This window comes from Pan troglodytes, chromosome 4, assembly GCF_028858775.2.
Source record: "Pan troglodytes isolate AG18354 chromosome 4, NHGRI_mPanTro3-v2.0_pri, whole genome shotgun sequence".
Classification (NCBI taxonomy): domain Eukaryota; kingdom Metazoa; phylum Chordata; class Mammalia; order Primates; family Hominidae; genus Pan; species Pan troglodytes.
In genome coordinates this window covers 81361750-81383841 of record NC_072402.2, presented here as the reverse complement: position 1 = coordinate 81383841, position 22092 = coordinate 81361750, and the positions used below count along the sequence as shown (strand labels likewise).

Genomic DNA, 22092 nt, shown 5'->3' with positions numbered 1-22092 from the left:
CCTCATTGAAAACTGCACCCACAAGTTCCTGCTTTATTTCTTGCCATTGGGCTCTTGGTCTGTTGTGGGTATACCTGCACTAGCACCCAAGCTCCTCAAGGACCAGGGGTTTTGTTTGTTCTGTTCACTGCTATAGCCCCAAAGGCTAGAACAGTGTCTGATACATAGGAAGCACTCACTATATATTTGCTGAAATGATGAATGAAACAGATTTGTTTTACAAAGAAGTTTTGCCTTTATTAATAAGAAACCAGTGATGTTTAGTTTGGAATAACTTTTTTTAAAATGTTATGTCTTTTAATGTCATGTTAGCCTTTTACTGCAGGGCCCACTTAGAGAGGTTGATAAAAGCTATAAACCCTCCTCCTTCCTGCTCCCCATGCCCTCTCAAATCTCAAACACACACAGAAAATTGAATATAGTATTGGGAGGTTTTTGACTTCCTTGAAGTCTGTTCATTAACTTCTTAAAGGTTCCACTAACCCCAGGGTGAGAGCACTTGGTTTAAAGTGTGGCCTGGCTTAGAATCATGATTTCTCTCCTATTCTAATGATTCAAAGAATCTGTGTGACTTGAATATCAGTCTTTCCCCCTCTCCCATTAGCCAATTAATTGTTAAACGGATTCCTTCTACAAAACACTCACTGCTTAGAGAGAGGTAAGTTCAATATTTGCAGCTGATAACTTGATGAACAGCCACCAGATGAAAGCTGAACAATCTACTTAAAAATCCAGAGATTTGAAAAAGGATAGATGTTTACTAGAGCACAGTCAAAATGTCTAGTAAAGTCAATTTTTTACTTGTCAATTGAAAGTCTAGGGTCACAATCTGGGACACAGATGGAAAAACAGGATCTATTCCACATAGAATATGCTTCTTGAATTTTATTATTTAAAGAGCAAAATAAAAGGAAGTAATGCACATTCACCAAAGTCAAGTTTTCCATTAAATAGAAGAAAAAATCTAATACTTTGTAATAAAGACCATCCAGCTAAAAACAGATCATTAAAACAACAATAGCGATTTGACTCTGTATTTTATTTCAATGAGCACACTTCATTCATTGTCTGCAGGCTAGGTCTCAATAGACAACAGTCACAGTTACTGAGCAAGTAAATACTCCACACTTGCATGCCCTCCTTTATTTCTTGATGTCTTCAGTCTCATCTGGCTCTCTCTCTTGATGCTCTCTTTCCCACCTCATTTCTTTTAACTCTTGTCTGTACTTCCGTTCGATGAACCGCTTCTGATGGGCCATCTGGGGAAAATTATCTGACACAAGGAAATATATTTTATATTTAATAAAATTATATTTAATAATCTAGTGCAAAGAATAATGCAACTAAACATATACACATACAAATATACATGCATATGAAATGTGTATAATTGTATTTTATAAGGCACAAGATAGAAAACTGTTTTCTTCCCTTATTCTTTCATCACTCAAAAACATATTGGAAGTCTGGATGAGTGCCCCTGATTGTAAATTTCAGTATCTGATATGAACTTGGGTATAGCAGGCACCGAACATACAGAAATGGCAAAACACAGACGTGTGGCTTGGGAATGTTACCAAGCAGGTGCTTTAGCATCACTCTCTTAGCAACAGGTGACTTTCTGGGAGAGATGAAAGGATACAGTAAAATGGAGTCACAGTTTTTGAAAAGCTCAAACTAAAAACTTCAAACAAATGATATTATCACACCATTATTTACCAAGAATTAAAGATTCAGAAAAGAGCAAAGAAAGATCAGGTGGACAAAAAGGGGCCACGTTCCAAGTCATTATGTCTGATAATTAATTTTTAGGTTTATGATGACAGGCCCAAAGCTGTATTTGCAAAAGTAACTCAAGTAGAAAACTTATTGGGTTAAAGCGGACACATAACCTCATGTTTCAAACACATGAAGAATCCAAGATGTGGGCGAGCATGGCATGCTTGGGGGCAAGTTCATTTATTTGCTTTAAGAACAATGTGTAGTGAAGTGGATCTACATATACAGCAGGCCCCTCATCAGTGATCTCGCTCTCCATGGTTTCATTTACACATGATCAACCATGGGCCAAAAATAGGCGAGTAATGTACAATAACATATTCTGAAAGAGAGAGAGAAGGCACAGCATACAATCAAGAGTACATTCACACAACCTTCATTACAGTATATTATTGTTCAATTTTATTTAATTATTGTTAATCTTTTTCTGTGCCTGATTTGTAAATTAAATTTCCTCATTCAATTAAATTTTGCATGTGTAGGGAAAAATATAGTCTATATAATGTTCAGTTTTATCTGCAGCTTTAGGCATCCACTGGGGTCAGGTACCCCCATGGATAAGGGGAGATGACCGTATAATAGATCCTAAATTCTTTTTTCCCTCTTAATTATATAGTATACCATCCTTACACCAGGTTGAAGAAGGGACAGGGTGGTAGGAAAAGCATCTGAAAGACAGGTGGGGAATCAGCAAAGACCTGGTATGTCTGGGGGTCAGAGATTGATTTTATTTATTTATTATTTATTTATTTAGAGACGGAATCTCACTGGAGCGCAGTCTCTCAGCTCACTGCAGCCTCCACCTCCCAGGTTCAAGCAATTCTCTGCCTCTGCCTCCCAAGTAGCTGGGATTACAGGCGTGTGCCACCACAACCGGCTAATTTTTGTATTTTTAGTCGAGATGGGGTTTCGCCATGTTGGCCAGGCTGGTCTCAAACTCCTGGCCTCCTGCCTCGGCCTCCCAAAGTGCTAGGATCAAAGGCATGAGCCACCGTGCCCGGCCCAGAGATTGATTTTAAACAAAAAAAGAACATGACATCTGTATTTTGGAAATAAAACAGTAATAAAATCCTATTCCTGAACTGATCAAATTGATTCCTTATGTAGGTTTCAAATATAACTACTTTTTTCAAAAATAAACAAATCCCACTAAGCTGTAAAGCAAGTTTCTACAAAATGAACTCTATTTCTGGAATAAACTCTATTGTAAAATCAAATTTGCATTTGAAAAACAAAATTCACATTTAACTATTGATAAAACTTTAAAAATATATCCTTATAGCCCTTTTCCTATGAAGTTGTACTACATATATATGCAATGTAAATGTGTATATACATACATATATACATATATATACACACACACACATACACCTAGACACTTGAACATTTAAAATCATTACTCATTGGGAAAGTACAATATAGGTACGTATTCATGGGTATACTTTTTTTCACTTATTCTAGTATAAGCATTTTCCCATATCGTTAGTTTTTAAAACCATTACTGTAATGCATACAACATTTGGGTATAGCAAGGGTTGGTAAACTACTATCCACAGGCCAAATACAGCTATCTATCTGTTTTTATAAATTTTTATTGGCAGACAGACACACCCATTAAATAGACACATCCATTAGTTTGCACACTATCCAGGCCAGTGGGCTGCAATGGCAGAGTTGGAGAATTGCGACAGAGATTATATGGTCTGGGAAGTCTAAAATGCCTACTATCCGGCCCTTTACAGAAAATGTTTCCTAACCCCTGGGATATACCACAATTTATTAAACATTTTCCTACTCTAAAACACATAGTTTTTTTTTATCTGCTACTATAAATCAAGTTGTCATGATTCTCATGGTATAAACTTTTTTTGGCGGGGAGGGGAAGAGACAGGCTGGAGTGCAGTGGCATGACCATAGCTCACTGCAGCCTCGAACCCCTGGGCTCAAGTGATCCTCTGGCCTCAGCCTTCCAAGCAGCTAGCACTATAAGTGCATGCCACCAAGCCTGGCTAATTTTTTTTTTTTTAATTTTTTGTCTTCCACCTTGGCCTACCAAGGGTATGAACTTCTTTAAGGAACTGCTACATACTGCCAAATTGCTTTCCAGTAGTTTAAACAACTCACTCCTACCAGTATGGATATGCAGGCCTGTCTCAGAATAGGTGATCTCTCCAGTACTGTTTTATAGTTGAAAACAAACAAAAAATGGAATCTCACTTTTATTTCACTCTGATTGCAAATTTATATGTACAATGGATGAAGTTCCTAATAGCCAGCTTAAAACTCTCAGTGAAGAATCCATGGATGCTGGACCCTGGCAGCATCAGCGTCTGCTCCCACTAAACTCCCTGCCCCTGAACAGGAAACTTTGCTGATTTCCACTTGGCTGTTGGCCTGCTTGCCTTTCCTGGAATCTCTCCCATGCCTGAGGATTCTGGGCCTCTTCACTTTTAGCTTCCCGCATTTTGCTGTCTCCTACCTCATTTAGCAGGGTACTTGAAGCATAATAGAATTGCACTGTCATGTTGCGCCCACAGGTTCTGCTGTGCAGCACAACAGACCTCAGAAGAAAAATCCCTTGCACTTAAGCCTTCAGTTTACAAAAGACTATGCAGTTTCCTACAAGGTCAATCATGTAATTGAAGTTTCTTCAACCCACGCATCCCACTCCTGGGAACCTATTCCACAGAACTAAAAAGCACCAATATATAACATTTATTGGTGATAATGATTTTAAAAAAAAATGTCCACCAATAATAAAAAGGCTGAATAAAATATTGCACACCTATAGCAGGAAATATTATGCAGCCACTAAGAATGAATTGGAGCTGTTTTCTATAATCTGCAGGGCTGCTCATGATACATTATTGAGCAAAAAAAGGTACAGAGAAGTATGTAATAACAGCCCATTTAATAAAACAATGGCCAAAACAAAAAACAGAAAACCTTCACACGTATACTTTTCTGTTACAAGATTTTAGAGAATAGAGAAATGTATGAAAGAAAACACAGGCCGGGTGCAGTGGCTCATGCCTGTAATCCCAGCACTTTGGGAGGCCGAGGTGGGTGGATCATCTGAGGTTAAGAGTTCCAGACCAGCCTGGCCAATATGGTGAAACCCCATCTCTACTAAAAATACAAAAATTTAGCTGGGTGTGGTAGGAGGCACCTGTAATCCCAGCTACTGGGGAGGCTGAGGCAGGAGAATCACCTGACACCTGGACCGGGGAGGCAGAGGTTGCAGTGAGCCAAGATCGTGCCACTGCACTCCATCCTGGGCAACAACAGCGAAACTCCATCTCAAAAAAAAAAAAAAAAGAAAGAAAACACAGCAGGCAGTTCACACAGGTCACCCGCGCTGAGATTAGGACTCTAAGCAAAAAAGGAAACTGCAAATCAAAAAGCACTCAGGAATACTTTTATTTTTAAATATAAGCCGATTTTAGAATGTCTCACATTCTACTATATTCTCTGTGTAAAGAATAATTCTGAAGAAAACAAGATCACATTTTATCAATACTTACCATTTTTCTCCTTCCTCATTTCCTTTCCATAAAACACTCATTACATTATGAACATAATTATAGAAAAAAAATAGGCTTACATTTTTCAAGCGCATCCATTGCTGCTCCCATTTCCGCTTGCTGAATACTATTAAATAAAATAAAAGTAAGACATTCTTTAATTTCAAGATTCTTTTTTTTTTTTTTTCAAAAAATGCAAGGTATGGCTACAAATCTTTCAGGCTGATTTTCACGTTCAGTGCATAAAATCTCCTCTGATTACTTACACTGTCACACACTGAATTGTACAGATAGGAATATACACAAGAGCATGCAGAAATGTCATTGATTTGCACAAAGCCTCCTTAAGTTATTCACTCCACACTTTAATACTGCAATAAAATGCCTTCCATTTATGTTAGGTCTGAAGTATTTCATACTTAAGTTTGAATACCCTCACTGTAAAGTTTAAAGAGGAAAAGAATAAAAAATATATACAGACAGGTTTCAAATCATTTCTCAGTTTAAGATACAGACTGGAGAGTTCAAAGAAAGGTGATAATATACATAATTCTTTTCACCTAAAGATGCTAGCGTTTCCATACAGCTCAGGTGAGTAGTAGTAAATCAAATGTCTAACAGAGCTGGACACAGTGAACTCATACCTAAAATCCCAGCACTTTGGGAGGCTGAGGGGGGGTTGGGACCACTTGAGGTCAGAAGTTTGAGACCAGCTTGGCCAACATGGTAAAACCCCGTCTCTATTAAAAACACAAAAATTAGCAGGCATGGTGGCACGTGCCTGTAATCCTAGCTTCTCGAGTAGCCAAGGCACAATTAGAGGTTGCAGTGAATGGAGATCATGCCACTGTACCCCAGACTAGGTGACAAAGTGAGACTCTATCTCCAAAAAAAAAAAAAAAAAGTCTAATGGTCGTGTCGTGCGACATGACACATCTTACACGCACAGCTTGCATCAAAGTGTGCTCTGGGTAACTAAAACTAGGCAGACCTTCTTACCAGGTAACATAGTTTTCTCAAGATAGCTAAAGCCCCCTTACACAATGGTATTCCCATGGTCCAGGGCTGATTCAGGGCTTGGCTTTGAGACAATTCATGTGGGGACATTAATCCCTGGAATTCACTTTGCTACTACTCTTGAACATTTTATTCTCTGAGTTAAAAAAGACAGATGACTCAGTTTGGAGATAGCAGCTAGGGAATTAGACACACAGGATGTTCATTCAAAGCAATTCCAGGTATTCTCTTCTCATACCTTGGTCCTTTCCCACAGCCTATTCTTTCTCCCTTGAAATAAACAGCCACAGTGTAGGTTCGGGCATGGGATGGGCCCACTGTCTGCAGAGTCCTGAAAGGGAAAGGAAAGAACATTTATTATGGTAAAGTGTTATTTGTCATGGTTACTATGTAACTATGAGGAAAACCATGTACTTACTGCCTAGACAGAGTTAAGTAAAATAACAGGAAATGTGAAAATGGCAGAAAGGTAAAAAGAGTTAAGTTTTTGATTTGCTAATCCGACAAATATCGAGAGCATTTGAAATAGAAATTTTTAAAAATTCTGCATTGCATTTTAATATTTCTTCCCAAAGTAATATAAATAACATCAAAAGGCTAACAGTGAAGTGTAAAATATTTTCAAAGAATTTCTAAGTGTGCATATTCACAAACTTTTATCATGAAAAGTTAAGAGCTCCTGTCTATTGGTTTTCAGTGCTAATCACAGCCTAAAACAATAAATATTGGGGTAATACACTTCAAGCCACATCTGAATGCTTTCACATCCTTTATGGATTCTTTCTAATGTCTGTATCTTATCTAAAAGATCAGAAAATGTATTTAATTTCTGAAACATCTGAGATCACTTCAAAGGTACGCTATAATGCCAAGTACACAACACAATCGCCAAAAAAACAAAGCTCCAGGTACTTGGGATTTTAATGACATGGTGCGGATTTCAAATGCAGTAAAACTGATAACTTCATGGAAAAGGGAAATTAAAAGTAGCCAACAAAGATAATGGAATGAACATAGTAATCTTAAAAAAACCCATGTAAAACAACCCCATGATCTTGATAAAATGAGCAAACTCATCTTGTACTTTCATTTGGGGGATTTATGAGAAGGGAGCATAGCAATTTCCTTTGTGTTCGTACGCTCCATGGGATGAATGTGCACGAGTGACTTCTTGAAGGTAGTACTTATTACAGTAATCATGCCTGTGCTATGGAAAGTTTAGCATCCTCATTTTATTTATTGAACCTTAATTATCACTCTGATGAGGAAATGCTATGAGCCTTTCATAGAATACAGTTTGGATATTCATTATGCTTATTAGGCACATAATAAAGTGCTATTTCTAAATATTTGGGGCTTTTTTCCCCCAATAAATAAAGGAAATATTGTTTAGCAGTGACAGCTTCTTGGTGTAATTTATACTAGCTTGCTGTGGGGTGACTCAACCTCTTCTTCTGGCTTTAGTTTCTCTTTAGCAAAAAGGCCTATAAAGTGTTGTGACTGTTAAATAAAAACACGCGAAAGGATTGAAAATTCCCAACTGCCAGTCTAATGTTTTTCCTTGTGTATTTTGAAATTTGAGAAAGTCCAAAGGGGAGCTTTTACTCCATACAGAACACACACACAGATGCGTGTGCTTGCAACCGTGTATGCATCCACATGGGGTGAAACAGTTTTGAAATAATCTTTAAACATCCTTAAAATCATGTATCCAGACAATACCTTGAGATGCAACCCACCTATTTCAATAATCCTTTCATTTTGTAATTCCACTTTGAAAGCATCTTCTTAATCAACCTATGTGTGTCTCAAGATAATTACTCTACTTCAGAGCTGAACCTCCTGTTTTCATCAAAACGGGTATTAAGTGGTGTAGTGACCCATTACTCACCTACATTCCTTTTTAATGACTTTTGGCTACCACTCAAAGGATAAAGATATTCAAAGTACATGATGGCTTTTGACACACATTCTGAGAAGAAAAGTTCCAAGTTGAAGCCAATAGGGGTTCAGGGAAAGTGCAGAGAGGTACCCAAATATTGCTACAAATAATCATACATGATCTTCTCATCTGGGGGCACAGCCCAGCAGAAGTTACAAGCAAGAAGACAAATATAAAAATGTATATAAAAACCACTGAATCCAAATTTTCTTTTTAATCTCATAATCTTAGTTTGTCTCCCTCCCAGGCAGTAGTTCACAGAGATTTTTAGAAATGGGAGAGAACATTGAGATAATGGAGTGGGACCCACTTACTACAGCTAAGAGTGAGAGCCCCAGTGAGTTTCCCTGTGGGGCCCAAAGTCACACTAGCAGCCAAGAAGTCTCAATCCTGGGTTCCTGTCATGATCACCCCACAGTGACTCATTCTTCAAGGCACATGGAAAGTCAATTCTAGGCATGCTGGATCCAACCAATGGCCTGCAGGCAGCAAGTACTTACTTGTACAGAGGAATGTCTGGCTCTTTTCCTTCTGTCCTAAGTGTCAAGCAACACTGCTGAAGCTGGGATTTGGGGTCATTCCAATCCTGATTCAAAATGAACTCCTGTGGAAGTCCCCAAAAACTATTTAGTAATGGGTTCTGGAATCACCAAACATAAAGCAGACCACTAATTCAAACTTTATATGAGCTTACTTTCAATCGTGGAAAGAAGCAGACATTCATGAAAGTATGAACATATTCCAAATCCTTATCAATGTACAGCGCTGCAATAAATGCTGGGGAAAAAAGAATACTTTAAAATAAACCACAATCACTGCCATCTATCAGAAAGAGTAAGAGACCTAGACTTTTAAGCAAAATTTTAGTAATAGTTTCAACTTCCAGGCCCTCTTTGTTTTTTAGTGCTACCGTTTCATCTTCCCCCACTTTTTATCATTAATATCAGAAGCAGCAAGAGATGTGTAAGATGCAAATCATAGAGTACAAACACCAAACTGCATTTAGCTAAGGGCTAAAGGAATAGCTTAAAAGGTACACAGAATGCCGCTGTATATCAGGGAAAAAATGCTATCTGAGCACCCAACCCTGTTCACATCAAATAAGTCAAAATATTACTTGAAGATTAGATATGATGCCAGAATACGCACATTCTTGGGTCTTGCCATTTTCAACACCAATCCTGAGATCCCCTGTTTTTAAGGATTCTATGTTAAATTTAATGAACAGAAATGGGGTAATTTATAGATTCAATCTGCCCAAAAAGAGAAAAACTTAATACTGATCTTAATGACAACAATATGTCAAATTTTGCATTAATAAATGGTGACCCCCTAGGATGACTTCATTTAAAGGTACCTTGACAAAGCAAACAAATGGTTCATTTTCAAAAGAAGGAATAAAAATAGCTTTCATTGAGCTAAAAAAAAAAGAATGATCTCTCTGTTTAATTTTTATGTGATTTTCATCTTTAAATTACTTTTCTTTCATTGAAAAAGAAGTTCTTTTAAGTTCCTTAGTCAGAATGCCTTTGCACTTTGTAAATAAGCTAGTTTTGCATGGTAGACTTTGATACTTGAATATAATTCCCATTGTCAAAAATACCGTAACATTAAAAAAAAAGTTCTAAGGCTCAGTGAATGGCCCACTTATTTTGAAGTAATACAAACAATACAACTATGTGTATAATCCTTTCGTTAACTATAATAGGATTATTTACAATGCTGCCGGACCATATCGGAAACTGCAAAAGATGACATTTGTCCGCAGAGCTTTGCACTCATTCAAAACAATGAATAATAGTTTCAGTATTTAGTGAATAAATTACCCTTCTTTCTTCTGTGCCCCTATATGAAGGCTGCTGGGTGGCAAAAAGGCTCTGATTTACAACAACTGATCTTCATATTCTATTACTGTTTCACACAAAGGGATGTGGTAGCTGAGTGTTAGGATGGAGGGGTATGTGTTGGGGGTACCACTGAACATAGATTGAACATAAAAATTCATTATTCACATGTCTTAGTTTCAAATTATTTTCCTTCAGAAAAGCTTTGGTAAAAAGCATAAATAAAAAATTAAAATAGCAAACAAGGTTTCTTTAGCCAGAACATCATAATAATGAGGAGGAGGACAAATACGGTTACTTGGACTTAAACTCTGAACCTGAAGGTTGAGAGAAAAGTGTGTGGCACTCACATTCCAAAAGGTCCGCCAAGGTCTTGGTGCGAAGCGCCACGGGCCTCTTGGTCTTGTCGTTGGTTATGGCGTACTCCTGCATGCCCAGCTCCTCCGCTACCTTGGCCTGAGTTCTGTTATTCACCAAAGAGCTTCGCAACAACTGCCCAAAAGGAATGGGGGTACATTGAGAACACATTTCACTTTTGACCTCTCTTATTCCTGCGTTGGACCCAACTAGCCTGAGAGGCTGTCACTGACAGGGACACCAAAATAAGTGAGGTCTATGGCCTCAACCATCACCCAGATGACAGTGATATGCTCCATGCCCATCTACCTTCTCCTTAATAACGTACTCCACTCTACTATCCTGGATTTTTACCTTACTGACATAAATGGCTCATTTACTTCTTTAGGAGCATTGGGGCAGGGCTGTGGTGGGGGAGCGGGGATGTATAATAAGATTTAAGGTCATAGTTTCTAATAAGTTTAATGCTACTAAATAAGGAAGCATTAAGAGTGTTAAAAATCAATTTTATTAAAGTGTAACTTACATTCAATAAAATGCACCCATTTTCAGTGCACAGTTAGATGAGTTTTGAAAAACATGTACATTTTATCACTCCAAACAAATTCCCAGCATCTCCATGCAGCGAATCCTTCCCAACCCCTGACCAGGCAAACGGCCTACTTTTTGTCACTGTACATTAATTTTAAAGGATTTTTTTTTTAAGTCTAAAATAAGCTTCAAGTTTCATGGCACTGATGCTAATTTTGATATTATAGGACTTAAGTGAGGTTTAGGTAAATACTATGAAAAGATTTAAATTATTTATTTACATTTTTATTTTATTATTATTTTAAAGATTTATGGTATCTAGCTTGAGTCTCAGTTTTTCATACTGATATCCTTTTTTTTGAGACAGGCTCTTGCTCTGTTGCCTAGGCTGGAGTGCAGTGGTGCACCATCTTGGCTCACTGCAACCTCCACCTTCTGGACTCAAGCTATCCTCCCACCTCAGCCTCCCGAGTAGCTGTGACTATAGGCGCCTGCCAACATGCCCAGCTAATGTTTGTATTTTTTGTAGAGACAGGGTTTCACCATGTTGCCTAGGCTGGTCTCGAACTCCAGAGCTCAAGTGATCCACCCACCTTGACCTTTCAAAGTGTTGGGATTACAGGCGTGAGCCACTGCGCCCAGCCCATACTGGTATCCTTTGTCTCTAATCAAATTAAAATATAATTTTCATATTTCAACTTTAGGAATTCAAAACAAAAATTTCTACTAGGAATTTCATCAGACAGCTAAGAGTCCTCCAAGAATTTCCAACTAGTAACACTATACACTGCATGAAAATTATGCAACGAATCCATTATAGAAGTGTCCATAAAACAAGTATGGTTTAGGCATTAACACTCATTAACCACTCACTAGGGAAGAGGAGAGGAGGACAGCCGGGAGCAAGGAGGTACATACAAAGATGGGAACTCACCAAACAAAAATGGAACATAATCATCCCTGATCTCTAAGATTTGGGAGAGTAATGCATCTACAACTACAACTTTTCTTAGAATACATATAACAAATTCTCGGTCTATTAAAAAACTTCCTGCTAAGAAACATTCCTGAAAACAGGGACGAGGAGCAGGAAGCAGCTGTGAGTTGTGCTGGTATTCCACTCCCTGCTGTTCCATGTTGCACTTTGTTTATTAGATGCAAGTTTTATGCTCTGTGGCTCCATGGTGTCAACAGAGCTTATGAAAATCAAGATTTATTCTTAGTGTCTGATAGTGAATCCTTGACAACAGATAAATAAGAAACAATATGTTCTTAATTTGTCTGACAATGATTCATGAAGCAAAAATATAACTTGATCTTCATAAGCCATGCTTGCTGTTGAATTTCAGACTATGATTCTTTGCCTGTCTCTGCTTTCTTTCCTCCTCCTGTCTCCCCCTTAGCCCCATCTTTTCTTCAATATAGAGTTTCACTAAAATTAACATCCATAGAGGAACTCAAAATTACAAGGCTAGCATATAACATTAATATAAGGCCCAACCAATAAAGAGCCCATTAGCCTAATATCTTGTAATTATGGAATAATTGAGCTGAAAGTGATACATCTTTTTTGGCTTGGATTTCAAATGGGGACAGGGAGCTTTCCTAAAGTAGAGGCTGTGGGGGAATAGGATGGCTACTATGGGAACAAGGCTATGCTGAATAAGATGGGTCCTCTCCGAATATATGCTTTCAGTATGGGAAGAAAACTCTTTAAGCCGTGTATATGGAATGTTCATGCCTCAGATACAACAAGCCCGACGCACACATGAGCACACACAAATGATGATACCTCACTGGCGGCCAGGCCCCACCTGCCACCTTCCAGTGTCAGGGCCCCTCACTCAGTGCTATACAGTAATGCTGTCTGACGGTGAAGGAGGAAAGCAGTGAGGATGGAATCAGAAGTGCTTCCAGTTTTATTTCAGACAAGCCCTGACAGGTCTTAAAGCAGAAGGGTGGCCAATAATAAGTGAGATCTGTAAGTTCTTGCCAAAAACCCAGAGCCTGAACCAAAAATCAGTGGGGGAGAAGGAAGCTATACATCATCCATATTCTCATCGTCAGTTTAAATTTAGAAAATGAGTTGAAAAGAGAGAAGACCTTGCTCTTTACCTAGACAAGAAAGTCTGAATGGCAGTTCTCTAAATGACAACTTTCATCCTTGTCCTTTGCTGAACTCTACTTCATAATGAATCATGTTATTTGCCAAAGAACACGACCCAGGGGTATCAGCAAGAAAGAAAACCTGAGGTTACGGCAGTTCAGTGCACCAGTGGGTGCAGACCAATTACATGCCAGGCCCCGTGCTGACAGCTGAAGATCCTGAGAGGAGCAACGTGCTGCTGCTGCCCTCAGGAACTGACACCCTCCTCGGAAGCCACGTGCAGACCGGCTGTTGCAATGCACTGTGGTGGCTGCAGTGCCAGCGCAGAGACTGCAGATACACGCAGGTGCTCCTCTAGACCTCAGCCTTCCAGGGAGGCCTCCTGGAGGAGGGCTGACATTTGAGTAAAAGCATTTCAGGGCCTCATTTACCTGGCTGTAACACCAGAATCATAAGGTGCTTCTGAAAAGCTGGTGCCCAGGCTTCTTTCAAGAACCAACGAATCAACATTTCTAGAGATCTAACTTTTGAAAAGATTGATGTCGGTGGATTCTGATGAACACAGAATCAGAACTGAAAAAGACTGAATGAGCCAGTGAGAGAAGGGTGGGAAAGGGTTTGCAAGGAAGAGAGAGCAGCTATGGCAAATGCAAGGGGCCATTACACAGCAAGGTGACCACTGGGTGGACCTGGAAGGGAAATCAGAGCCAAGGGAGGAGAGCTGATGCAGTGAGGCTGGCAGGTGATGTAAAGAAGCCTGCACTTTCCTGTAGGGGAAGGGGAATCCCAAAAGGTATCAAATGGGGGCAGTTGTGAGGTAATTTTTTTTTTTTTTTAGAAAGATTGTTTTGGCGGAAGGATTTAAATGAGGGCAAGACATGAAGTTGAAAAGCCTGTAGATGGTGATGTTATAAATTACTATTTTACAAAGGGGAAATATCTATTTATATATTTTAGTGGAAATCTAGAAAATAAACATTAAGCACCCAATTGAGCAGAAGACAGTTATCAGACTATTTTGCAAACAACGCCTCGCGTTAGAGATAGCAAAAAGCAAAAGATTTCGCACCAAGTTACCTGGGTTCAAATTGTGGCTCTGGCACTTCCTAGTTAAGTGACCCTGTCTAAGTTATTAAATCTCTCTGAGCCTCAGTTTCCTCATCTATAAAATGGAGAATGTAGTACCTAGCTCTCACGATTGTTTTGAGAATTAGAGTGGATGACATATAATCTAACTACAATGACTGGCATATGATAAACACAACAGAAATGTTAGCTGTTGCTGTGTTATTCACAACAGCATCATCATAATTCGACAAAATATGTTTGCTCTTCAGTTATGGGAAAAGGTTCTAGAAAATTCTAAGAATTCCTCTGAATTTGTTTTCAATGTAAAATGTTTTGGATACCCATCCTGTCCACTCACTGTCCTCAAAATTCCCCATTTTACCAGGTGCTAACAACTTTAAAAAAAATACTTCCAAAAAGACAAAGTTTAATTTGAAATCACCAGAAATGACTAAGAAGACTATAATTAAAGCTCTCTGTAAACCTGAGGAAAGGACTGCTGAATTCCTGGTGCAATGTCAGAGACCAGTGTAAATATCCCAGATCTCAAACTCTGGTATTGAGAATCCAGGATGTTTTCTATTATGCCAGCATAGCAGTCTTTCATCATTACTTTAAACTTTCATAAGAAAGAGATTTATTCGTTTAAATAAAACATACATATTGACAATCTTCCTTCAAGTTCCCAATTTCACTCTTGAATCTAAAGGGAAAAACCACAGCTGGGGGATGAGCTACCAAAGAGGGCCACCTAGTGTAAAATAAGCAGACTGTGATTTATTATTTTGAGGGCTTAATATAAGAACACGGGGTGAAAGCAGAATATACTATTGAAAGTGACAGTGATATGCCACACAGCTCTATTATACCAAGAGTGGTCGCCAGATGGTCTCCATTTCCCGTGATAACTAAAGAAAAGGTACATAAATGCTAGCAGGCAAATACAGGTCAGATACAAAGAGCCAAATTATGTCAGTGACAGAAATCCTCAAACAGGAGGCTGTGGAATCTATCTTCTCAACGAGATCTTTTAGATAAAATACCTGTTTGTCTGAATGATTTATGCTCAGTGCTGTGTGGAAGCATCAGGGCAGGATTAGATCACTGGTTCTTGAGCTTTTTATCTGTAATCCTTGCTCTCTTTCCCATGATCCCAAATCATTAAAAACAAACAAAAACTGTAGGTTCATCACCACTATAGTGCATGCCACCATTGGGTACAGTGCCTTGAACACAGCAGGCATGGAGATTAGCAACTATTTTTAGCAAAGAGTAAAGGCTAAGAAAGAAGAATGATACAGAGGAGAAAACTCCTATGGCTTAAGATTTCCAAGGGTTACATTACAGGCATCCTGGCCTGTGTAAACACTTAATTTAAGGTGTTCTCACAATTTATACCTTGACCCTACTGCATACACCAACCTAAAAACTAAAAACTTCAGCATAGGAAACAGAACTTCTTCCCTCTATAACCCAATGCAAACTCGGTTATCCTAGAACAATTGGATAAGCCTAACACTCCTTCCCGAGTAGGCCTTTTGAATAGCCAACTTACAGAACAGAATGTTTTTCCCCATCAGCATTCAAAACTTGAAAGCCATATTACATTTGCTCAATTGTCCTTATTCCCTTTAAGTGTGCAAGGGAATGGCTCAAAGCTAATTAATGCCTCCCAATGTGAATTACTGTAGCTGTGTGCTCTTTAATCACAATAATGAATCATTTGCCATCCCCCAACCAATGCAACTGCAATAAGTAATCCTCTCCAAATTTTAAATTAATTTTAATCCTTAGACACTCATAAGTAAGCCTTCCGCTTCTTCCCTTATATATAAAGCAACAGTCCACTTCCCTCCAGTGCCACTGCCTCTTCCCTCTTGACTTAGCTGACTGCACAATTGTCACTCTTCTATTTATTTAGCAAAGATGTACTGAGGGCCTATCATATGCCAGGCACTGCTGAGCATACAGTGATGAACAAAAACATGCTCTCAAAGAACTTCTAGTCCATTGGGGTAGGCAAACTGAGGTAAAGGCCAGGAAGGAAAACAACACAGAATTTTGATGGGGGGGGGGGCGGGATGGGTAAGGGTGGTCAGGGAAAGTTTCCCGCATCCAGAAGTCACACCAGAAAGGACATCTAAAGGAAGAGTAGAAGATACCAGGCACATAAAAGTAAGGGCTAGAACAGAACAGCTTCCAGGGAGAGGAAGAGCATACACAAAGGCCTGCTGGCAGGAGGAGGCCTGGAGAAATGCAAATAGCAGCTCAGTGCAGAGGTGCAGAGCGAGAACAAGAGCCTGTGGTATGAGGCTGGGCAGGCGGGCAAGGCCAGACCACCCAGGGCTTTGCCTGTTCTTTAGAAACTATCTGAAGAGCAACTGTAGAGAGTTAAGCTGGGATAGGATGATCATTCAGTCAAAGCATACTTGCTGAGCACTGATATGCCAGGTACTTCCCAGGGACCAAGGAATCAGGAATGGAGAAAACAAACAAAAACCCTGGCTTTCATGGAGTTTACACTCTGATTGGAGAAGACAGAGAGTAAACAAGTACATTACATACTATATGCTAAGGAGGAGAAAGGCATGAGAGGTTCCAGGCTGAGAAGGTGTGCTAGAGACAAGGGGAAGTGGTTGCCTATTTATTCAGGGTAGGTTAAGGAAGGCCTTATTGATAAGATGACATCTGAACAGAGACCTGAAGGAGGTGAGCGATTTGGCTGTATAGATTACCAGGAGAACAATACTGCAGCCAGATAAAATGCACTGCAAAGGCCCTGAGGCAAGGGCTTGCTTAGTGTCCTGCAGGAACTGGCATACAGGCCAATGTGAAGAGTCTTATGAAAAACAGTCAGAGATAGGGAGCCAGTTCATATAAGGTGACTGTAACAACATTGTCTTTTACTCTTGAGATGGGAAGGTTTGGGAGGTTTTGTGCAGAAGAGGAATGTAATCCGGCTTCTCTTTAAAAATGATCCCTCTAGATGTGCTGAAAATTGACTGGGGCGCGGGGTATGAATCATTTGGGAGGTTATGGCTAATAATCTGGACTACAGTGGCTCAGACCGGGTGATAATCATAAAAGTGGTCAGAATCTACACAGAACTTAAACAAATGTACAAGAAAAAGGAAAGGGAAAAGGCCAAAGACACAAATTAGGAAGTAGTGTAAAGATGTATTCAAAGCCATGAGACAGAATGAGATCACTTACGGAGCAGAAGTTGACAGAGAGGAGGTCTGACGACTGAGAACTGGGCCACTCCAATGTTAAGAGGTGGAGAGAGGAAGAGAAACAACCAAATGGGACTGAAGATGAATGGCTGGTGTCGTCACAGTGTAGTCACTGTAGATGAAAGGCCAACGTAGATTTGTTGTGAAGAGACTCCTTTGACTACAGCATGTAAAATGGATTGGGCAGGGGCATGAGTTGACATAGGAAGACGAGGGTAGGAAGCTGCAAAAATGACTTCACAAAGGCCTGAGATCTGGGCCTCTTGAAGGATTTCTGCCTGAGAGGCTGTCCATCTCTCAGAGTTCAAAAATGCCCGTAAGAACAGCAAAGGCAGGCTTTTCAAATATTAGGATACATCCAGGAGACACCTGGGGACTCCAGGAGCCCACTCCTCTCACGGGAAGATGCTGCATTGCCTTATGTTTTGCATGAACACAACCTTCAGATTCCTATCCTTTGCAATTTAATAAACGTCACTTCTTTCAACTGGGTCTCTATCAATCACACTGTAACTCTGTGTGTGTGGTGTGTGTGTGTGTGTGTGTGTGTGTGTCACAGAGAGAGAGAGAGAGGGAGACAGAGAGAGAGAGACAGAGAGAGAGAGAGACACAGAGAGAGAGAGAGAGAGACAGAGAGAGGAGAGTCTTGCTCTGTTGCCCAGCCTGGAGTGCAGTGGTGCAACCACAGCTCCTGGGCTCAAGCGATCCTCCCACTTCAGCCTCCCAAGTAACTGGGGCTACAAATGCATGCCACTCTACCAAGCTAGTATTTTATTTTATTGTAGAGATGGAGTCTCATTATGTTGCACAGGCTGGTCTTAAACTCCTGGGCTCAAGCAATCCTCCCAGGTTGGCCTCCCAAAGTGCTGGGATTACAGGCATGAACCACCATACCTGGCCCTTGTAACGTATCGATAGTTATGCAGAAATTAAACTGCAGTGGTCCAGGTGAGTAAGGCAGGTAGGGAGGATGTGGGTGACAGAAAAAAGCTCATAAGGAAGAGGATAAATTCAAGAAATACTCGAGGAGTAACACTGTCAGGGCTTGTGAATGGACTGGGATATAGAAAAGGGAGATAGAGAGAGGCATTCAAGATGTCTCCTAGGTTTCTGACATGCAACACTGAATGGGTGGTGCCGCCATTCAATTACTCAGGGAATACTGGACAAGGACCCAGGCAGGAGACTACAAATTCAGTCTTACACATGTTGAGATGTTGAGAAGGCAGCTAGGGCTGGAACTCAGAAGGGGGACAGGACTGAAGAGATCAGTTTAGAAGTCATCTGCCAGTAAGATGAAACTGATGACACACATTGAAAAGACTGGTAGGAGAGTCTCTATTAAAAAAAGAACATGGCCTAAGAGTGAGCATTTTAGACATGGACTGTTTATTAGCTGTGAGACTAAGATGTGTCTGCAAAGCAGGCTGAGAAAGAGTAGCTAAAGAGGAAACCCAGGAAAGTGCACCGTGACAGAAGCCAACAAAGCTTGTGTTTCAAAAAGGAGGAGGGAGCAGCCATGTTAATGTTAATGGGAGTTGGTATCTGTTAGAATCTGCATTTAGCTTATTCTTTGTCTTTGTCTTGCCCGCAGATCTGCTGATCCTGCTAATTTCTACCAAAGCATTCTTTGAATATAACTCAAAAAGCCTTCACATAATTTTATCATTTGTCAACATCACTGTAATAAGCTAGTCAAAAACTTTCTAATATTAAGACAGCAGGGCTGTTAAATACATTTTGGATAAAACTACACTTCTGGCATTGAAGTGACTTTGGAAAGAACACAGAACTAGAGTCTCTCATCTAGTCCTAGTTTTACCTTTCTCTAGATCATGGACAGGACTCACGCCTTTCTGAGTTTTGGTTTCTGTACTGTTCAATGCTGGGGGTGGGGGAGTGGGGTGGGAGGGGAAATGTACACGGTCAGCAGGTGGGAAACAATAAACTTCCCATCTCTATAAGATCTTAGCATTCACAATTAATTTTGTAGGAATACCAGGGGAAATGTGTGTATTTAAAGCAAACATTTTCAAAAGTGGCCTCTATAGGGCCCTAAGATGAATTACTATTTCAAACTATTTAGTTGGTTTGGCCATTTCTCGGGCCAACCAGATACTCTGACACGTATGAAGTGTCAGAGGATATTGAACATGCAATTTATTGTTTTTCTAATGAACAGTAAGATACTATAGTTCATTTCTCAAAAATGTTTATAGTTTATGAATTTAATATTAAGTCATGAAAAAGATACTTTCTTGTCCACCTAAAAACTGTTAACTTTAAATGGTAATCAAACTGTTAATTAAAAAAAGAGTACTGCTGATTCCTCAGCACTTATGATGGAACTCAAGAGATACTCATCGAGTGAATGAATGCTAGGCTTAGAAATTCCACTGAAAAATGACATCTAAACAGCCAAGTCACCATATTCTCTCTAGTTCCAATATTTATGTCTCACATAAACTATTTCCAGGGCTCACGGTTACAAAGATAAAATCCAATTCTATTCAAAGCAGAACACACATAAAAACTGTAGAGATGCAAAGTTTGAAAGACTTGTTATTTGCTTCAACATACTAAAGACAGACTGCACTAAGTATCTTGCAGTGTACCAGTATTTTTCTTTGCCCAATAAAGTATTTGCTTTCTCAATGTCCAGTCCTCAAGGGACTTCTCAAAGGTTACTCATTGTGCCTTAAGAGATCATCATGACCTCCTTCTGGATGTTTTGTTCACCATTTCAGGATATTATTGATTGGTTTCACAGAGTAAAAACAGTACGCAACAAATAAAAAAGCTCACAAAAGTTTTATAAAATGAAACCAAAGTAAGAGGCATAGGGACCATTTCACTTTGTTTATAAATCAAACCTGTCTCTGTAACTCCCTTTCAACTCTGCCATGGTCTAACCAAACTAAGTCCCTACTGCCTCTCAGTCTTCTCATTTTTTTTATGCCATGCCTTTTCGTTCTGCAGTCCCAGTGTGTGTACTGCCCTTGCATAGACATTTCTTCCCACCAAATCCCAATGGCTAAATCCTAACCATCTTTAAAGGCTCAAACATCATTATACCCATGAAGCCTTCTTTGAACTCCACAGATAGAAGAAACCTCGTATTTTCCTAAACTGCACAAGTACAGCAATTTACCTAGGCTTCTTTATAATATTTAACATGTTCTACCTTGCATTTAGTTATAGTAACTTATGCTTTCTATAGTGTGTATCTACATGTATAAACTCATGATATATATACAGTGTTTATTTTATGGTTATTTATTTAAGCTTTAATCTCCTCTAATAATTTTTAAGCTCCTTGTAAACAGACTTGGTGTCAACTTATCTTTGTTCCTTCCATGGGGCCTAGCTCAATATTTTGCACAGAGTAGGCAGTCAGTAAATAAAGGAGTATAAAATGAGCTCTCATTGCATATGTGCTTTGTATACAATTTGCACAATGAAATGAACAAAGCCATATGATAAGCTAAAGTCATTAAGAGTAAGAAATTAATTACATAGATATATATTTGACCCCTCTAATCTTCACTCTGCTTTACAGCAATCTTATTGGAGGAAGTGATTTAACCAACTCACAGTTAAGTGTCCTTCATGATGATCTGGGAAATGAATGAATAAGTACTCTGTGGCTACCAGTTGCATTATGGAGTCACCTAGGAATTCCATTCTCTGATTGTGGCCTCTGGAAAAAGAAACATCAAAGTAAAGAAATCAATAACCATTTATGGATTTCCAAAAAAACACCCAGAATTTTAAAAAAGGAATGACTTAAAAAGACAATGAGTTCATTTTGTTTTAAAGCACAAAACCAAATACAATTCCCTAAGGCCCCTCGATTGAGAAGAGATCTGAGTTAATATAGGCTGAGTTTTAAAGAAGAATAAAGTGAATATTATCTAAGGATTAAACGATTGCCAAAATAAAGACTGGTAAACACTGCCTGGTCAGAAGCTGAACAGCATAAATTGAAAAATCAAGCATAATACAAACAACAATCTTGAAAGAAAGCAAACAGGTCCAAGAATTTTCTTTGCTAAATTTATTGAAATATATACTCTGGCCGGGTGCAGTGGCTCATGCCTCTAATCCCAGTGCTTTGTGAGGCTGAGGCAGGTGGATCACTTGAGCCCAGGAGTTTGAGACCAGCCTGGCAACATGAAGAAACCCCATCTCTACAATAAAAAAAAAAAAAAAAAAAAATATATATATATATATATATGCCATATATATAAAAATTTGCCATATGTGTGTGTATATATGTGTGTGTGTGTGTGTGTGTGTGTGTGTGTATATATATATATATAAATTAGCCAGGCATGGTAGCACACGCCTATAGTCCCCAGCTACTCAGGAGGCTGAGGCAGGAAGAGTGCTTGAGCCCTGAAGGTCAAGGGCTGCAGTGAGCCGTAATCATGCCACTGCATTCCAGCCTTCACAACAGAGTGAGATCTGTCAGAAAAAAAAAAAAAGAAAGAAAGAAAGAAAAAGAAAAAGAAATAACATACTCCATTATTCAAAGCTGGAATCCAAATTTAAAAACAAAAAAAATCTATGATAAGAATCTTTCATCTTTACAGGTTAAAGAGAGTTGGAAATATTTGGTTTGGAAGAGGGGAGTAAAAAAATGAACAAAAAACAACCCCAAAGAAGTAAAATTTTGCTTCTTAAT

At 39.2% G+C, this 22092-nt stretch overlaps 1 protein-coding gene across 36 annotated transcripts in view; it reads right to left on the bottom strand.

The window, feature by feature from the left end:
- Window positions 1-870: 870 nt before the first annotated feature.
- Window positions 871-22092, bottom strand: part of DROSHA (drosha ribonuclease III) — a 131214-nt gene continuing 109992 nt past the window's right edge. For 23 of the 36 annotated variants that reach the window (XM_016953489.4, XM_016953490.3, XM_054684422.2 and 20 more), the window contains 7 exons: window positions 21000-21105; window positions 10460-10601; window positions 8960-9042; window positions 8766-8869; window positions 6562-6654; window positions 5387-5433; window positions 871-1273 (listed from right to left, as the gene is read on the bottom strand). In XM_016953489.4, the coding sequence (XP_016808978.1) occupies window positions 1143-1273; window positions 5387-5433; window positions 6562-6654; window positions 8766-8869; window positions 8960-9042; window positions 10460-10601; window positions 21000-21105 (706 nt within the window). In that variant the 3' untranslated portion in view covers window positions 871-1142. Of the gene's footprint in view, window positions 1274-5386; window positions 5434-6561; window positions 6655-8765; window positions 8870-8959; window positions 9457-10459; window positions 10602-20999; window positions 21106-22092 lie in introns of those variants that run through there. The other 13 variants (XM_063811365.1, XM_063811368.1, XM_063811367.1 and 10 more) reach the window with 4 other exon arrangements.